Below are 17,271 nucleotides of genomic sequence, written 5' to 3'. Positions count from 1 at the left end.
GCAGCGAGGAAGACTTCTGCCCTTCGACAGACGACCACCAGAGTGCGCCGGACGACCCGCCAAGGACTCCAGCACCCAACCGAATAGAGACGGGACCCTACCTGACTGATTCTTCGGAGACCTGATGACTATGCAAGCGACTTACGGCGGAAGTGAAATGAAGATGGATTTGTCCCACTAACAGAAGCACACCGGCAGCAACCGTTGGTGCGCAAGTTAGGTGGAGCTCTCCCCCTTGCGGCCGGCGTGCGTGCGCAGCGCCGAATAAACATACCTGCTTTATAACTGTTTATTTATTTATTTTCCTCGGAGGAGCCTCCGCTCCCAGCCGCTCCCCGCGGGAGCAGCCAACGAGCTCCCGAAGCCGCGGACAAGCGGGATGTTTAACAAAGGGGGCCGGGAAGCCGTAGGGGACGCCCGCGCTTGGGCGGGGCCGCTGGTGAACCGCGCAGAGACGTCTGGCGCACGGCGGAGTCCCCGTCCGGGAGGAGGGTAGCGTACAGGCTGACCGGCAGAGCGGCCGGGGGCATTTGCTGACCGATAGGGCGGCCGCCAGCGATCTGGGGAGCAGACGGAGCAAATCCGAGGTCACCGCTGCATCCCCGTGCTGGGAGCCAGGACGGACCTGCTAGTGACAGTGTAAGAAGCAGGAGAAGGGGAAGCGGGCCCCTCACAATTGCGACAGGGTTACGTGGGTCATATCTGCAGCTGCTGGAGAGCAGGAGTGGTAATAATTGTACGTCTTATTTGTAAATGTCCGGGTATTTTGTGTTGAAAGTAGTTGTGTAAGGGTGCGTGTGTTAGAGACCCAGTGGTGTTGTGAAGCGGGTGGGAGCCCTGACTTGCGGTTATGTTCTTTTTTAACAGCCAGCGGACAGAAAGTGGCCTTAGATTGGGAACAACCTATCCCCAATCCCTTTTTGAAGCCTGCTATTGACGGATGGGTAGGAGTGATGCCTTGTTTTGTGGGGGGGCTGTATGTATGTAAATGAGGCAGGACGAATTGAGACTGATCTCTCTCTCTCTAAAAGTATATATGTATTTGAAAAGACCTATATACGTATATTGAAATCTACCTCCATAAGGTAGTTCAAGATGACACCTCATGGGGTTTTCGAGAATTATGCAACAAAACGACCTCTTGGTTAACGACCACCCAAGGACTCCAGTACCCATACGAATAGAGGCGGGAACCTACCTGACTGATTCTTCGGAGACCTGATGACTATGCAAGAGACTTACGGGGGAAATGAAATGAGGATGGATTTGTCCCACTAACAGAAGCACACTGGCAGCAACCGTTGGTGCGCAAGTTAGGTGGAGCTCTCCCCCTTGCGGCCGGCGTGCGTGCGCAGCGCCGAATAAACATACCTGCTTTATAACCATTCCGAAGTTATAGATAGAGTCTGACTTCCACAAGTCAGTAGCTGACCAACACTGTAGAGCTCAGAACAGACTTCAAGTGACTGATCAGCTACTTTGATTAGCTAATATGACTGATTAGCTGTAACTACCAGGACTAAAGGTTTGGTATTTCTGGAGAATATCGTGTAGATGAAGGAGTGTTCAGATGATGATGTCCTAGTTTTGAAGCCTAACAGTATATTCTACCAAACTTTTTAAAAATAAATTCCATGCTAGGCCAATTGTAATGAATTTTTTCTCTTATTTCTACAAAGCTGTCTCAGTCTGGAAACTTGAGACGGTTCAGTGTTGGGTAGTCATCTATCCTAAAATGCTGAGAACCAGTTAATATAAAAGAATGCACGTCTGACAATCATACCACCAGATGGGAGGCTGTTTTATCTGGGTCTGTGGATTCTGTGTCTGTATGCTGTTGAGGAGATTGTTAGAATTCTGATGACAGAATACAGAACCTACAGAAAGTGCAGAATGCAAATGCTGGAGAGCACGGCTCAAAGTTTTACGCTTCCTGGGACTGCCTAGCGTATTAACAGGTCTGGGGAAAAAAATGACTGTGGTTCCAAATTAATAGCACATTGACAAGTGTGATTTAAACCTATCCCCACCTCGATCGGTCAGCCCTACTGAAATCTTCAAATGCTGAAGAGGTAACCCGTAGCCAATGGTGTCAGAAAGTGCTGTGAGATTTGAGAAATTGATCTGCTTTTCTCTCAGGTAACACTTTTGTCCTTGTGTGAGAAGCAAGTGAGGGATTTTGCTGCCCTTGTGTCTTTTATTTAACCTCCATTAGCACCACATGTAGTCAAATGCTACTGTCTTAAATAAATGTTACGTTTTTGAGAAACAAATTAGATGGCAAATAATCTGTTAAGAGCTGACTGCCTTCTTCCCCCCAGACAGTTGAGCTGCATTTCTCTTTCCCTCTCTCAAGCATTTGCTGCTTTGCACTTCCTTTTCTTTCATTGGAGAGTCAGATAAATCGGTTGCTTTGCACTAGTATACGTTCCTTGGAAAGCCAGATAAACTCTCTTCAAACACTGGACTAACTATAAATGATTGCTTCCTCTAACTGGCACTTATGCTTAAAATCCCATTTTACTGCTTCTGCTTACTAAGTAGGTGACAGAAACTTTCATAACCAGAGAGCAGAGAAGGAGTTGTAGTTCTGGATAAAGAAAACATTTGGAAGTTTTGAAGCCGTTTCCCCTGCTCAGCTGCCGTCCGTATGTTAATCAATCACCTGATCTTTTGCATTACAGCAAAAGTCTTGATTCAGTTATTAAGGAAGGTTATTTCTGAAAATACTCAGCCACCCCTGTGCATGCCAAACCATCAATGGCACTGTGCAATACAAAGACTGCAGTGATAAATCAGGTTGTGGAATGAATGGCAACAAAACCAGTTGGCTCCAGATCCAAAATGTCATTTATTTGACCATTTTATTTATGGTAGCACTCCCCTCCCCTCCCATTCCCTCCCTCCCCTCCCCTCCCCCCCCCCCTCCCCCTCCCCTCCCCTCCCCTATACTCCCCTATGCTCCACTCCCCTACACTCCTCTCCCCTACACTCCCCTAAGCACCCCTCCCCTATGCTCCCCTACACTCCCTTCCCCTACACTCTCCTCCCCTACACTCCCCTATATTCCCCTACACTCACCTCCCCTACACTCCCCTATATTCCCCTACACTCCTCTCCCCTACACTCCCCTCCCCTATGCTCCCTTCCCCTACACTCCCCTCCCCTATACTCCCCTACGCTCCCCTACTCTACACTACCCTACATGTCCCTTTAGTACCCTACCCACCCCTCCCCTGCCAGCCCCTCCCCTCCCCTCGCTTCCATTCCCCTCCCCTCCCCGCCCCTCCCCTCCCCTCCCCTCCCCTCCCCTCCCCTCCCCTCCCCCTCCCCTTCCCTTCCCTTCCCTTCCCTTCCCTTCCCTTCCCTTCCCTTCCCTTCCCTTCCCTTCCCTTCCCTTCCCTTCCCTTCCCTTCCCTTCCCTTCCCTTCCCTTCCCTTCCCTTCCCTTCCCTTCCCTTCCCTTCCCTTCCCTTCCCTTCCCTTCCCTTCCCTTCCCTTCCCTCCCCTTCCCTTCCCTTCCCTCCCCTTCCCTCCCCTTCCCTCCCCTTCCCTCCCCTTCTCTTCATTCTCTCTCCTTCCCTCCCCTTCCCTCCCGTCTTCTCCTCTCTTCTCCTTCTCTCCTGTCTTCTTCTCCTCTCTTCTCCTTTCTTTCACAAATTTGAATGCAGAACAGGGAGAAGCGTAACTTCAAATTGCTTCAGTTGTTCTCGTAGCTTGCATCACTGGCTGATTCATGGGAATCCATCAGCAGTAATCATAAGCGTTCCAGCTGCTGTGTTACTAGTCAAGCAACAGTCTCAAACTGGGAATCGCTGACTTCTTTCTGTGGCTCGCACAGGTGGTTTTCGATTCCAGCCTGCCTTGGACATGTCCTCTTGCTATGTCCCTACCTACAGTACAGTTCTGCTTAGAAGCAGAAGCACGGTTTTGAAGTAGTTCCACTGCTTCCATTTTCAATGATTTAGTTTGGCTAGCCAAGTGGTTTCTGTAAATAGAACACAATAAAGAGATTTTGGTTAGAAACAACTAAATGAGTAGTTCCTTTCCACATGGGTGTTGTGGTTTAGCCCGGCTGGCAGCCAAACACCACACAGCCGTTCGCTCACCCTCCCCCCTCCCTCTCCGGGATGGGGGAGAGAAACGGGAAAGTGAAGCCTGTGAGTTGAGATAAAGACAGTTTATTAAGACAGGGATAATAATAATAATAATAACAATAATAATAATAATAATAATAATAATGTGTACAAAGTGATGCACAATGCAATTGCTCACCACCCGTTGACCGATGCCCAGCCTATCCCCGAGCAGCCGGCCCCCCCACCCCGGCTAGCCACCCCTATATATTGTTCAGCATGACGTCAGATGGTATGGAATACCCCTTTGGCCAGTTTGGGTCAGCTGTCCTGGGTCTGTCCCCTCCCAGCTCCTGCTGCACCCCCAGCCTGCTCGCTAGCAGGACAGAGCGAGAAGCTGAAAAGTCCTTGGCTTGGTGTAAGCACTGCTCTACAACAATTAAAACATCAGCATGTTATCAGCGCTCTTCTCATTCTAATCCAAAATATAGCACCCTGCCAGCTACTAGGAGGAAAATTAACTCTGTCCTACCTGAAACCAGGACAATGGGCAATGAATATTTACCCTTTCCTAATGGAGACTGCAGTGTAAGAGATAATGACAGATCATTCAGAGAGCTTTGAAATAGCCCTTGGGGATGCTTAGTCCAGAGGACCAGAGTAAATCTGCCTAAAGTACACCATGGGATCACTCTGAATTACTTCCTACCAGACGCATGTCCTTACTATGTCTGATATGGCTTCAGCTGGTTTGGGGGTTCTTTTTCACCTAATACCTAAATTACGTTAAGAGTTCTAAGTGAAGATGGAAAGATTGAGAAATATATAAATCACTGATGAAAAGTGCTTTGAGAACTTTGGCCATTAGCCCTGGAAAGCATCAAAGTACTGTCCTATGAAGCAAATGCCTTATTCTCTTGATATCTAAGGAGGTAAATAAATCCAATGTTGGAACATTAAGGATAGGTTAGAAAAGTAAACACTAAAAACAAGTTAAGGAGAAGAACAAGTAAGCAATTGCAATGCCTGTGGGGTTATTGCAGGGTTAGGCAAAGAACTATTGTGCAATGCAATCTTGTTCTAAAAGAAATATTATGTGAATTTTTACTGTTTCATTTGTTGAGCTATATTTGGAAGGGAGTGAATCTATCAGGATTAGATAGCTAATTTAGAAATTAAAATTGGTTTCTCTTTCCTTTTGAGTTCACTCCTTTTTATAGGATTTTATAATAGAATACGTGTATATATGCTTTTTTTAAAAAAAAAAAAAGAATAAAAGCAGGTAATTATATTCACAATTACTTTTTAAATACAGTAACAATAGCAAGGATGAGATGAAAAGTATTTATACACCGTTATAGTGTCAAGGTATGTCCCATACATTAGTAACAGTCAGAGGATTCATTTTAGAGAACAAAAGATACCTTTAAATAAGTAAATAAATAATTGCATATATATGCATATATATTTATATGCATATATATATATTCTTCACCGAAAGGGTTGCTCTGGTGGGTTTACGTGGCAAGGTTTTGGTAGCAGGGGGCCATAGGGGTGGCTTCTGTGAGAAGAATCTAGAAGCTGCCCCACGTTAGATAAGGGCCCCGCTGCTGACCAGAGCCGAGCCAATAAGGTATGTTGTTTGCACCTCTGTGAGAGCATATTTAAGAAAGGGGGAAAAAAAAATAACAAAAAAGACTGCTTCACAGCAGCTGGGAGAGAGAGAAGAGTGAGAAACAGCCTTGCAGGCGCCAAGGGCAGTGAAGAAGAACGGGGGAGAGGTGCTCCGGGCGCCAGAGCAGAAGTCCCGTGCAGCTTGTGGTGAGGACCGTGGTGAAGCAGGCTGTCCCTCTGCAGCCCATGGCTCCCACATGGAGCAGATCTCCACACCGCAACCCGTGGACGAGCCCCTGGTGGAGCAGGGGGATGTGGCCTGGAGGAGGCTGCGGCCTGTGGAGGACCCCCGCAGGAGCAGACCCTGGGCCGGAGCTGCAGCCCGTGGAGAGGAGCCCACGCAGGAGCAGGGGGTCTGGGGGGAGCTGCCGCCCAGCCGGGGGGCACCCGTGCTGGAGCAGTTTGCTCCTGTGGTACAAGAGCCTGTAGGTACGGAGCCTGTGGTACGGAGCCATGTGGGAGCAGTTCTTGAAGAGCTGCTGCCTGTGGGCAGTCCCCTCAGGATGAGTTTGGGAAGGATGGCATCCCGTGGGAGGGACAAAGGACTGGAAAATTTTTCAGAAGAAACAAGGTGTTTAACAAGGAAGTATAGAGTTTCCTTTTAAGGCTTCCTGGGTAACTGTGGTTATTTCATATTCCCAACTCGGAGGAAGAGAATTGTTGATTTCACCTCCTTTTTTCTTACAGGGAAAGAAAAGGTCAACAGCTCTGAAAGTAAGAGGAACGTATCAGAATCAAGCTCTTTTTGTCTGTAATCCTTTCTTAAGGAAAAGATTTATCACACGCCTTCCACAGGTGTATGGTAGTAGAGAGTAATTTTTGAACTAATCTAATTAAAGTCAATTGGGGGATAGTGGTACTTCTCGAATTGTTTCTGAGACATACGCATCAGCAACAGAGAGCGTTCGGTTGTCACTGCAAGGGGCCTGCGGTAATGACTTCCGAAACAGAACTGAATTATGTCACAGTGGCGCTTTGGCACAGCTGCCTCCTTCGTGGCCACACAGCCCGTCCCAGCGCACGTCGCCCTCCCGCTCCTCCGTGGAGCCCCCCCGCCGCCTCAGCAGCCCCGCGGCGGATGCCCCATGGCGGAGCCGCGGCAGCCGACCCGCCCCCGAGGAGCACGAGCCCGCGGCCCTCTGCCCGCGCCGCACCGGCGGGGGAGCGGCGCCGCCAACGGCCGCCGACCGCCGCTCAACGGCCGCCACCGCCGCGGGGGCTTCTGGGGTGAGCGTGAAGTTGTGGCCAGAGGGATTTCCTATTCCTAAGGGGACCTGGTGGACACCAGCTTTCCTAGTGAATTGCTGACGTTGCTGAGGAGGCAGCAGTATCAAAGGCCTTGTTGATGAAGATGCAGCAAGTCTGGGGAGGCTTCGGCATTTCTCTGCAACGCTGCTCCCTGATTGTGACCCGACTCAGACTCTGAATGAAGCAAAGCAAGCTAGGGGAAAGCTGTATGTCCCGGTCATTTATTTTTATTTTTTCTTTCTTCACTTGTAAGAAAATCTAAATCTTTAAACCACTGGCTTGAAAACACAGTTTTATGGAAATGATTATGGGTGTGCTCCTTAACCTTGTTTGGAACCTGTTTAACCTCGCTACAGTTACAGGAGACCTATGCTCAAATTTATGCTTACCATGATAAAGCGGTATTCTTTTGGTATTCTTTCCTTTGATGATCGCAGGTGAGGTTGAAAAGAGTTTTCAGTATGATTCTTCTTTTCCTTTGCAGTATCCAAACCTCCGTATTCTAGCTGATCTTCATCTCTGATCTTAAAAGCTTCACAGGCTGAAAGAGAATTGAGATGAGGAAGGAAACAGAGGATGCTGATGAATATTTCCAATTACCACCCGTAAGTTTTGTGAAAGGATCAGGTGCATTTCTGTAGTGGTAGAAAGTTTAGTTGGAAACACTTCATAAGTCCGTCAAATACAATTCATTTTTCTCAGTTAGAGCAATCACGTTGTTTAGACTACTGATAAGGTATTTGTCTGTAGGCAGCTGCCAACCTGTACAGCTAATCAAATTAAGCCCTGAAAAAAAAACAAACAAAAAAACTACAACAAACAAACAAAATCCGTAAACATGCAGTTTATTGAGTCCAACTGTCTCATTTCAAATCTCATGGGTTTAAACAAGTTTTGGGTGACTCCAGGGCTGGGTTCCCAGGGAGACTTTCTTTAATTCCTGGCAGCTCAGCCATAAGGACAGTACAAGGCCCTGGTTAAAGACAATCTTTAGGCTGCTTCTAGATCAACAGTTTATTTGGTTATTCCACGACCTCATCTCCACTTGCTTAGAAGTTGTGAAAATTGGAAGTACGCTTAGCGTTTTTCATTCACGCTGTGTAAAATTATAAGAATTTTCACTGGCTATAGAAACAGAAATGACAAAGAGACCCTCCTCTGGGTCTTCAGAATGCTCACAAGGTCACCCAGACTGGCTAAGTAGAGATGCCCTAGTATAGATTGAATATAGATGCAGTATAGATGGTGGTAGAGATGCTCTAGCATAGACGTGACACACTTTGACAGCATCTTTTCTCTGACAGCAACTTATGTCTTGGCTCTTCACATCAAGCCAGAGCAGTTTCTTTGCCTCCGGAACCTGCAGACTGACCTCTCGTGTGTATCTGTGGTGGACTGAGGGTAATGTTTGTAACACACACTGATGCTGTATTCACTGTAACTTTCAGAAAAGAGAGCAAGAAGCTAACCTGCATAGCAGTTGCTTAGGTTTCTGTATGTATATATATATATATATATATGCATATAAATATATATGCATATATATATTCAATTATTTATTTACTTATTTAAAGGTATCTTTTGTTCTCTAAAATGAATCCTCTGACTGTTACTAATGTATGGGACATACCTTGACACTATAACGGTGTATAAATACTTTTCATCTCATCCTTGCTATTGTTACTGTATTTAAAAAATAATTGTGAATATAATTATCTGCTTTTATTATTTTTTTTTTTTTAAAAGCATATATATACATATTCTATTATAAAATCCTATAAAAAGGAGTGCCAACCAGAAGGGATAAACGTTCATTCTCCTTGACTTTCCATGTTCCATCTGGGACATAGAATGGTTTTTCATCACTTAAGAGAACTCAATGTCTTTTTGTGAACTTTTTGTGAACTTGCCTTTGTTCAACCAAGTGAATCAACAGGTATAGCTCAAAAATTATAATGCAATAGATGAAGAGAGCATTTGTATCAAGCCCTTTTTCTTTAGGAAAAGATGTCTCTGAAAAGCTATACTAAGACATAAAATAACACGTAAGACATAAAGTCAAGTTTGCAACAGGAAGAAGCTAAATACATTAAAGAACAGCTACACCTGCAGCTGCTGACAGAGAATGAAACGAGACCCACTGGGTCTCTCATGCTCTCAGTGCATCACACAAGAACATCCCAGCTGCAGCTGCTGCCCCAAAAGGCAGTGCTAGCTAAAAGGCTCCAATCGTTAAACATGCACAACAAACAGGATGTACACACACGTCTTTTTAAGAACAGCTGTTTTCCCCAAACCTGTTTGTGAAATTTATTTCATGACTGAAGGTAGAAAACTATACATGCTCATACACTAATGTCATCTTCCAATTAAAACATATTTCAAACTAAGCTTTGGAAACTCACTTTCTTTACATCAGGAACTGAGTAACAGTGGTTGTGCTTCTGTGACAGCAGCTACGTGCAACCTTTCATGCAGCTGAAAGAACAAAGCATCTATCAAAACAGCGCTGAATTTTCATTTTTAGTCACCTCTTTGCTGTTTGTCTGTGTCTCCAGAGCTGCTCAGTGGCTACCTCAGTGTTCCCACCTAGCGCTGTCACGGTTGTAAGGACTACTAGAAGGGTTTGGAGCTCACACGTCCGCTTCAAATGTTTCATCTTTGCCTAGGTGCCTTCCCCTAGAAGTACAGGAAAATAACGAGGATATACTTTCAAAAATCTTGACTAGTGGAGAGACGCCAGCCCGTTATCCAGATTCCTCGCATCTTGGACATAAATTCTCACCCAGCAATGTGTATCCTTGTTAACGCTGCCACCTACTGGAAACCACACATCTTAGCGTCCTCTCGGCAACTACTGCAGCAAATTCTTACGGAAGACAGTAAAAGCAAGACAGTTGAAATAAAAAGATTTCCAGATACCTTTAAAAAAAAAAGGATATCAATTATCAGCCAGTTTTTTCCCTGAAAAAGTGCTATTAATAGAAAGCCACCGAGACCAATATTTCCAGTATTTTTCTGGATTTTACAGCACCCTTGCCTCTACTTCCAGTCCCATGGCACTCTTCCAGTCTTTTCTGTTCCCAGGAACTGAGGAGAGGGAAGAAAGGTTTTGAAGAGAAGGGAAGCCCTGCAGAGGAATCTGACTTTCTATCTTGGCCTGTTTGCTTTTATCCTCTACGTAACTCCACTTGTTAAAAACTAAGAAATCCACAAATGGAAGACTGGTTTGTGTGCTTAACTTTGCCAGTAAAGGGGGAGTTGTGCTGCACTGTCCAATGTCTCATTTAAGAGCCAGCATTACGCACAGAGTACCAAGTTAAAAGCCAAACGGAAAATGAAAAAGCAAAATGTAGACCAAAAAAAGCAGAACTCCCCTCAGCTCACAGACGAGAGGAGAAGCAGGCAGATGTTGTGAGAATTAGGTTTCGAATCCCTAATGGTACTAATCAGCTGATTTCCTAGTAGCGCATAATTTGCTTAAAATAAGCCAGCCTTACCCAAAATACCCAGAGCTTTGTTCATTTATTAAATCAGTTTTACATATCTGAGCTTAATAGTAGTCTTTGCAGAAATTGATCTCAGCTTTTTTGTACAATCCTTTAATTTTCACAGAGCTCTCACTTTAAATATTTCAGAAAAGTTACTCAGTGATCAGGAAAAGCCAGGAATAACTTAAGCCCCCAAATCAGTGAGCAGTTACTGTCTTCCATACAACTGTATATTGCATTCTTGCTTCTCTCACTTGCTATTTCTACTTCACAGAGCAGCAGTGACTAAGGAACAACCTCTGACCTCATCCGGTTGTTGCCTGTAACAAACCTTTTGCTTGCTCCCAGCAGTGTCCATGCTGCTGTCTCTGCCACACAGCACTCCATCAGCTCAGACAGCAACACCCTTCAGCTGACATCTCAGCATTTACATGTTCAAGGTCGGCTAATCCAAAGGTAGCTTGTGCAAACTATTTTGTCAGCAGAAAAAAAAAGAATCTGCTCCTACAAAGCCATACCCAATTACAGCCTTAGAGCACAGGATTTCCTCTGCAAAGTCATTTTGCAGAGGCGGCCTCTGTTGTTCCTCCCACAGCCATGGGGCTCAGGCTGGGGAACTCATCATGGCAGCCTCAGGATTTGGTGCAGCTCCTGTGAGAGTAAGTATGTGTCCTACGTGCAGCACTGCAATACACGAGCCACACTTAAAAAGCCTCACAGAAAGGAAATAAAGCAGACTTTGAACCACTCACAGGCAGGGGACTCCAAGTCCTTTGCTGTGGGTACCAACCAGCATCAGCTTCAAGGGTCACTGGTAAATTACTGTCCACTTGAAAAAAAGCGGCTGGGTGGAACAAGGAATAAGAGTATAAAACCCAGAACACAAGCACGAGTAACTTGAGCAAAGATACCATCAAGTAAGAACTTAACCAACTTTCATTACTTTAGACTCATGGTCATTAAATGTTTAGATGAATTTTGAATGCTGCTTATCTTTAAAACAGGGAAAAAAGTGATGCCAGAGAACATACCTGACAGACAGATGAAACAAACCCGAAAAGAGAATACTGCTACATGAAAAAATTATCAGACTCCTCAGATAACTTGTTTCTAGTACTCATCTGTATAAACATTCAACTGACTCTGTTTTCATACAGTAAGTATTAGAAAAGCTCACGAGGAATTTTTTTTAAACTCACAACAGGTAGCACTGTTTCCTTTTCAGTCTTATATTAAGTATCCCTCATTCGGCTTGTACAGTACATACTTAAAATGCTTCTAAGGCTCCTTGCTACTGACAGCTGTTCGGATCAATTAATCTTCTCCAGATAAATTCCTGTTCCCGTCCATGCACTACATATATATATTTTTGGAGTATATATTTTTTACATTACCAGATATTGCAAGGCTCAGACCTCTGAAATAGTATTTGACAGGTAGAAAGTAAAGCTAGAAAGCACATTTCATAAACTCTCAAATAACAACCGAAAATAGGATAATACAGTATTTCGTATCTATAAAAAGACAAAAAAAAGAGCAAGCTAATTTATGTGTTCAGTTCTCAGCCATCATAAACAGAATAATAACACTACAATATGTCACTGACTTCTTTAAACAGGTTGTTGAAGAAAGTTAACACTTTTGACAAAAGTAACTATACAAAGTTTTCAAAATTCATGTGCCACCTTTATTAGTATACTGACAATTGTGAAAGATGATTAGCAAGGAAGTTTACAAAGTCATAATGTCACTGACGTACATTTTGTAACTGGTGATACAGACCTTCCAGAAACAAGACTAGCAAAGATAAATGGTTAACCAAACTGAAAAAACATTTGCCTATCTAGTCTGCATAAGATTTTACAATTTTTTTTTAAAAAGCTGCATATTTCTTTTGGAAAAAATATTTCCCCCCTCCACATGACTTGCTTATGTTGCTCCACTTTTAAAACTGGAAGCTAGCTTCAGACTCGCAGGTTGTGTGTGAAGATAGATTTATTGTTACAGATGCAAAGCAGGTACGTGCATTCCAGTTCCAAAATAAGCCAGCAGTTCAATTTGGCTTGACCTGTTTCTTTCTTTCCTGTATCTTTCACTTCAAAGTTGCAGTAGGGTAACGTGTACATCCATGTCTGTCATAACCACAACTATATGATATTACAATTACTGCAGATGTGGGATCATTTCTTTTTCTTCCCTTTACCTTTCTTGCCTCCCTCTCCTTGCTGAAGGCTTTGATCGCTACCTCCCATCTTCTGGGTTCTTGTTTTCAGTTTGGGAATGGTTTCTGCTGCATATAGCATCACTGATTTACCTAAAAATACAGAGAGAGATCATTGCATACACCTACTGTGTTAACAGCATCCACATCATCTTCAGACAGAAACTTCATCCCTATTTCAGATTTCTATTAAATGCATTTCAGATTCAGATTTCTGTTAAACTCGATATAAAGCCTAGGAGTTCAGTTTCCTTCCACTCTGTAGCTGGAAGTTTGGAAGGAACGTCTTTTTTTAAATTATTATTTTATTTTTTATTTTTTAAGCACAGGAATCAGTCATGTCATAAATCGGTATTACAGCAGACCAGAACTGGCACATCACCTGACAATATCCAAAGTATCTACATCCTTCCTGTTTCTCTCTCCCCTCAACTCTTAATGGCCTAAAATACTTGGTACAAAACGACTAGGCAAACAGCTACAAGTATTTTTACAAAGACACTACCATTTTCCTGCTGTAACATAGTTTGAATTTTTTTCTTTCTGATTAACAGTACTCTTCAGCTGCTCTCATTTTAATATTCTTGTTGCTCTTTCCTTAAGATACATGCTTCTTCAGATACATATTTGCTCACCTTTTACAACTTGATTCCTTCTCAAGAAAAATGCACAAGTCCAATTAACAAGAATAGCTCTTCAAGAATGACAAGTAATTTACAGGGAGCTGCTTCACGACCTGCCCTTTATTGTTAATTTTTGAAAACAGCCAGTAGAAAACTGAACTGCGCACTCAGTGTTGTGTTTTACCTATCTGGCACCTGTAATGACACCTAAATGATGTACATAGCATAAGAAAAAGGGGTGGAATTGAGCTGTTTTAATACCAAATCTTCTGTTTGAACTGTCAAGAAAAGGTTAAGCCAAAACTGGAAGGGTGATTAATTCACTATAGTTATCACACAACACTCCACAAACTTCCTTTTGATTCAAGCACTGAAGAAAGAGCACTATCAAAGACAACAGCATTTTTAAAAACTCCTCTCACTGTTCATACATGGACATGATTTTGTTGATTTTCAGAGGTGAAGAGATCTAACGTAACATTCTAAAATTTGTTAACAGTAGAACTAATTAAACAAGCTTATAACAAAACAAAGTCTTTTTATTCTAGTAACAGGTAAAGTGTCTAACCCAGATACTCTACTCACGTGTTGGAAACTGAGGTAAACATGGGTTGCCATCATCTTGTTTGAGCTGAATTCGTACTCTACCCCTGTACTGCACATCGCGGTTCCACTCTCTGGGATACATCTTATTTTTCTGTCACAGAGGAGGAGAAACTTGCTTAGGTATGAAGTACTGGAGTCATTTTCTACAAAAATTGTCAGGCATCTGATCTGTCACAGCATACTGGAATTCTGAGCAGATCCAACCCAGACCTGTAGCTCTCCAGCCATGTCATCCCCCAAGTATTTTGCCAACAGTATTTTAAATTGATAAATTAATAATCACTTCAGAAAATGAAATGTGAAAAGTTACCTCATACAAATGCAGACTCATTCCACTAGGAGAAAGTAACCAACCAATTAAATACCAAGCAGGTATTGCAGTTAATAGCTTAAATGCTATTTGCACCACTAGCTATAATGTAACTCCAAAGGACCCTGAAAATTTTAAGTGGCAGCAGAATCCTATTCCTATCAGACACTCATTCCAACAGATAATGAACTCTCATTGCAAATTAAACTTTAAAAAGCATATTTTTAGAGTTACACCTTGCAAAATTTCCTTTTACTCTTACTCTACAAAGAACTTTTAAGAAACTAAGATAATCTTTCCAGAATAGGTAACTAAGAATAATCTTTTTATAAGCTTAAAAAGTGACATTAACTCAGAGAGTCAAGTTATTCTTGCCTCGCACACAGTTTTCAAACATTTCCTTCATTATTACTCAAAAGCAATCAAATATCTTTATTGCTACTAACAAAAACTTCTCAGTTGCTACTTATCCTGCCTGCAACAAAAAACAAAATGATAGGAGACACACACCAAGGTAGCTTTTTTTGATTGGTTTGTTTTTTGTTTGGGGGAGGTTTGTTTGTTTGTTTTACCTTACCTCTAATAGCACATTGAATCCAACTGCTGCACACACATCTTGGATTTCTGTGGATGTGGGATTTTCAACAGCCTGTTGAAACAACAAACTACTGTTACATGTTTTTCAGTGATGATCTAACTACCTATACAGAAATAGTTAGTGGTTTCCCACTCTATACTTTATAGCTAGAAAAAGCAGATAGGCAAAGAAATGACACTTCAAATAGTGACTAATCTACTGCCCTCCTACAGATTAGAAAACATCAAAAAGAACACATAAGGTATCAGTAAAACAAAGCAGATGAGACACAATTGTTTAGGACATAGGAGAAGGTAATAGAATTGCCTATGAAAAATAACTGAAATAGCATTTATTATATTTATATAGAACCAAAAAAATATAAATTAGTAAAGGCAAAATTACAGCAAGGACTGCAGGTAAACTTTTTTTTTTCCTCTTTTAAGGCAAACTTTTTAGGCCTGGGGCAGCAGATTCATCCCATAAATAGATCTTTGGCAATGTATATGCCCAAGAATTATTTTCACTTTTTTTAATTTTCACTTTTTTTTTTAAACTATTATCAGGAGAAAGAAAAACAAAACACCACCAAAACTTCCTAAGCAGTGAGAAAAGCCATTAAAATTCCCAGCACTGCTTGTTAAAAATGCTATAAAAAGGGACATGATGAAAACTATTTCCGTACAGATTGAAAGCAACAGCAACTAACAAATCTACATGCCACAGCATGGCCTAAGCTCATAGATAAGCTCTTATCTTTGACAGACAGCAGCAAAGAGGACAGAGCACGGAATACGGGCATGTTTTGACAAACCAGTCACCAAGCACGCAATCACTAGATAAATATTATTTTCTGCATCACTCTCTTATTTGGCAAATCAATTTTGTAATAGATTGAGCGCGTTTGGTTTTCATTACTTCACCTTTTTGCCAAGGTTGCTGCTCACATGAAAACTGATGCATTAACCCTGCACTCCTCTACCAAATTAACACGTTCACATTAGATTATTGTCAAACATGCTGTAATTTCTAGTTATCAAGCCACTTGCCATGGGGGATAGGAAAAATCAGTAACTTTGAAATTTAGTTTCCTTTTCCAATTCTTTGCACACCACTACACAGCAAAACAAAACATCATATTTCCCTGCCACCCACAAAATTACTTTGTCTATAGGTATCCTTCTTCCTTCTGCTATTGTCTTCTTGTTGTTTAAATATGCTGGATAAATGCAGATAAATCTAGAAAAAAAGAGAGAAAACAGCAAGTTTTAATTAAGTAACATCAACTCCTAACATTGTTTATGCATTATTTTCCTAGTTAAAAAAGTGTTACTGCTAAAACATGAAGTTTCCACAGCAATTTTAAACAACCACTTATTTTCCCTCACTTATTTTTAAGATGTTGCAAAACCCCATTTCAGTTACTCAGTACGCTGCCTGACCATTTGGCAGAAACCCCACTTGTGTGACACCACTTTTGGGGGCAGAGAGCGCACGCAGGGTGGGGATATCTGTTCTGAGAAGAAAAGGAGGCTGAAAAAAAATGTTTTGACCCATTTCTTAAAACCCAGAAAGCTATGAGAAGAAAATATATCTGATATATTCCCTTTCACCGAGAATTAATGAAACTTCCCTCAAAGGGTTGTAGTACCCTTGTTGATGATTAAGTTATTGATAAGAATGAAAATCACTTTTTTCTTACGTATTAGCAATTTGCCTATTCATGCAGCAACGCTAGCCAAGTTTAGGTAACTTATACTGATAAGTTATGTAAGTGACAAAACACATGCTTAAAGACTCGATTACGTTAAATTGAGATTTTTTGAGACATCCCATCCTGTCAAGCACAGGGACAAGACTGACAGAGCCCCAGTTACGCTCCCATCAGGCACAAAAAAACGCGGCTGAGGCCCACAAGGAGAGGCCGAAGAACGACTATGACGGGACGAGACCACAGAAGAGCGTGTCCCCGGACCACAGCACGCCATTTTTAACGGACGCGCTATAACGCCCCTCACGGGGCCCTCACCTCACCTCCCCTCACGCTGCCCCACCACAGGCCCCGGCCTCGCTCCGCCGCGGCCCCCCCCGCCCCCGGAGGACTCTGGCCACGACGCGAGGGGCGGCGGCGGGGCGCAGGGTGCCAACCCGCCTGCATTACCTCTCCTTGTCTGACGGCGAGGCGGTGGCGGCGGCAGCCATAGTAACGGCCTGCCCTGCGCCGCTGCCCGCCCGGCACCGCCTCCTCACGCCGAGAAGTCCCGCCCCCACACGCCATCTCTGGAATACGATTGGGCGGTGATGCTGTCTCTTCAAGCGCGTTGTCCAATTAAAAGGCGAGACGTGCACCAAACCCCGGGCGCTGAGGGCTCTGCGGCGGGAGGAGCCATCACGGGGGGCCGGTCCAGAAAATGGCGGCCGCGCCTCCGGGCGGGGAGGGAGTGGC

General features: G+C 43.3%; 1 protein-coding gene and 1 long non-coding RNA gene across 3 annotated transcripts; one reads left to right on the top strand and one right to left on the bottom strand.

Annotated features, from left to right (window-relative positions):
- The first annotated feature begins 446 nt into the window (after positions 1-446).
- LOC118255973 (uncharacterized) lies at positions 447-9,917 on the top strand. 2 transcript variants are annotated; one of them, XR_004781102.2, is made up of 3 exons: positions 447-736; positions 7,482-7,602; positions 8,302-9,917. It is a non-coding gene; the product is annotated as an uncharacterized LOC118255973 (long non-coding RNA). The 2 variants fall into 2 exon arrangements; XR_007709304.1 differs by lacking the exon at positions 447-736 and adding an exon at positions 7,056-7,203.
- A 2,235-nt stretch (positions 9,918-12,152) lies between these two features.
- On the bottom strand, positions 12,153-17,106 carry SRP19 (signal recognition particle 19). Its single transcript, XM_035562619.2, has 5 exons — positions 16,987-17,106; positions 15,989-16,064; positions 14,826-14,897; positions 13,918-14,029; positions 12,153-12,802 (listed from the first exon to the last, which is right to left on the bottom strand). The coding sequence occupies exons 1-5, from the start codon at positions 17,025-17,027 to the stop codon at positions 12,669-12,671; spliced, it is 435 nt and encodes a 144-aa protein (XP_035418512.1). The 5' UTR covers positions 17,028-17,106; the 3' UTR covers positions 12,153-12,668.
- Between the last annotated feature and the right edge of the window lie 165 nt (positions 17,107-17,271).

Source organism: Cygnus atratus, chromosome Z (assembly GCF_013377495.2).
Source record: "Cygnus atratus isolate AKBS03 ecotype Queensland, Australia chromosome Z, CAtr_DNAZoo_HiC_assembly, whole genome shotgun sequence".
Taxonomy (NCBI): domain Eukaryota; kingdom Metazoa; phylum Chordata; class Aves; order Anseriformes; family Anatidae; genus Cygnus; species Cygnus atratus.
The sequence above is the reverse complement of the archived record's forward strand: the minus strand, read 5'-3'. Positions and strand labels throughout refer to the sequence as shown.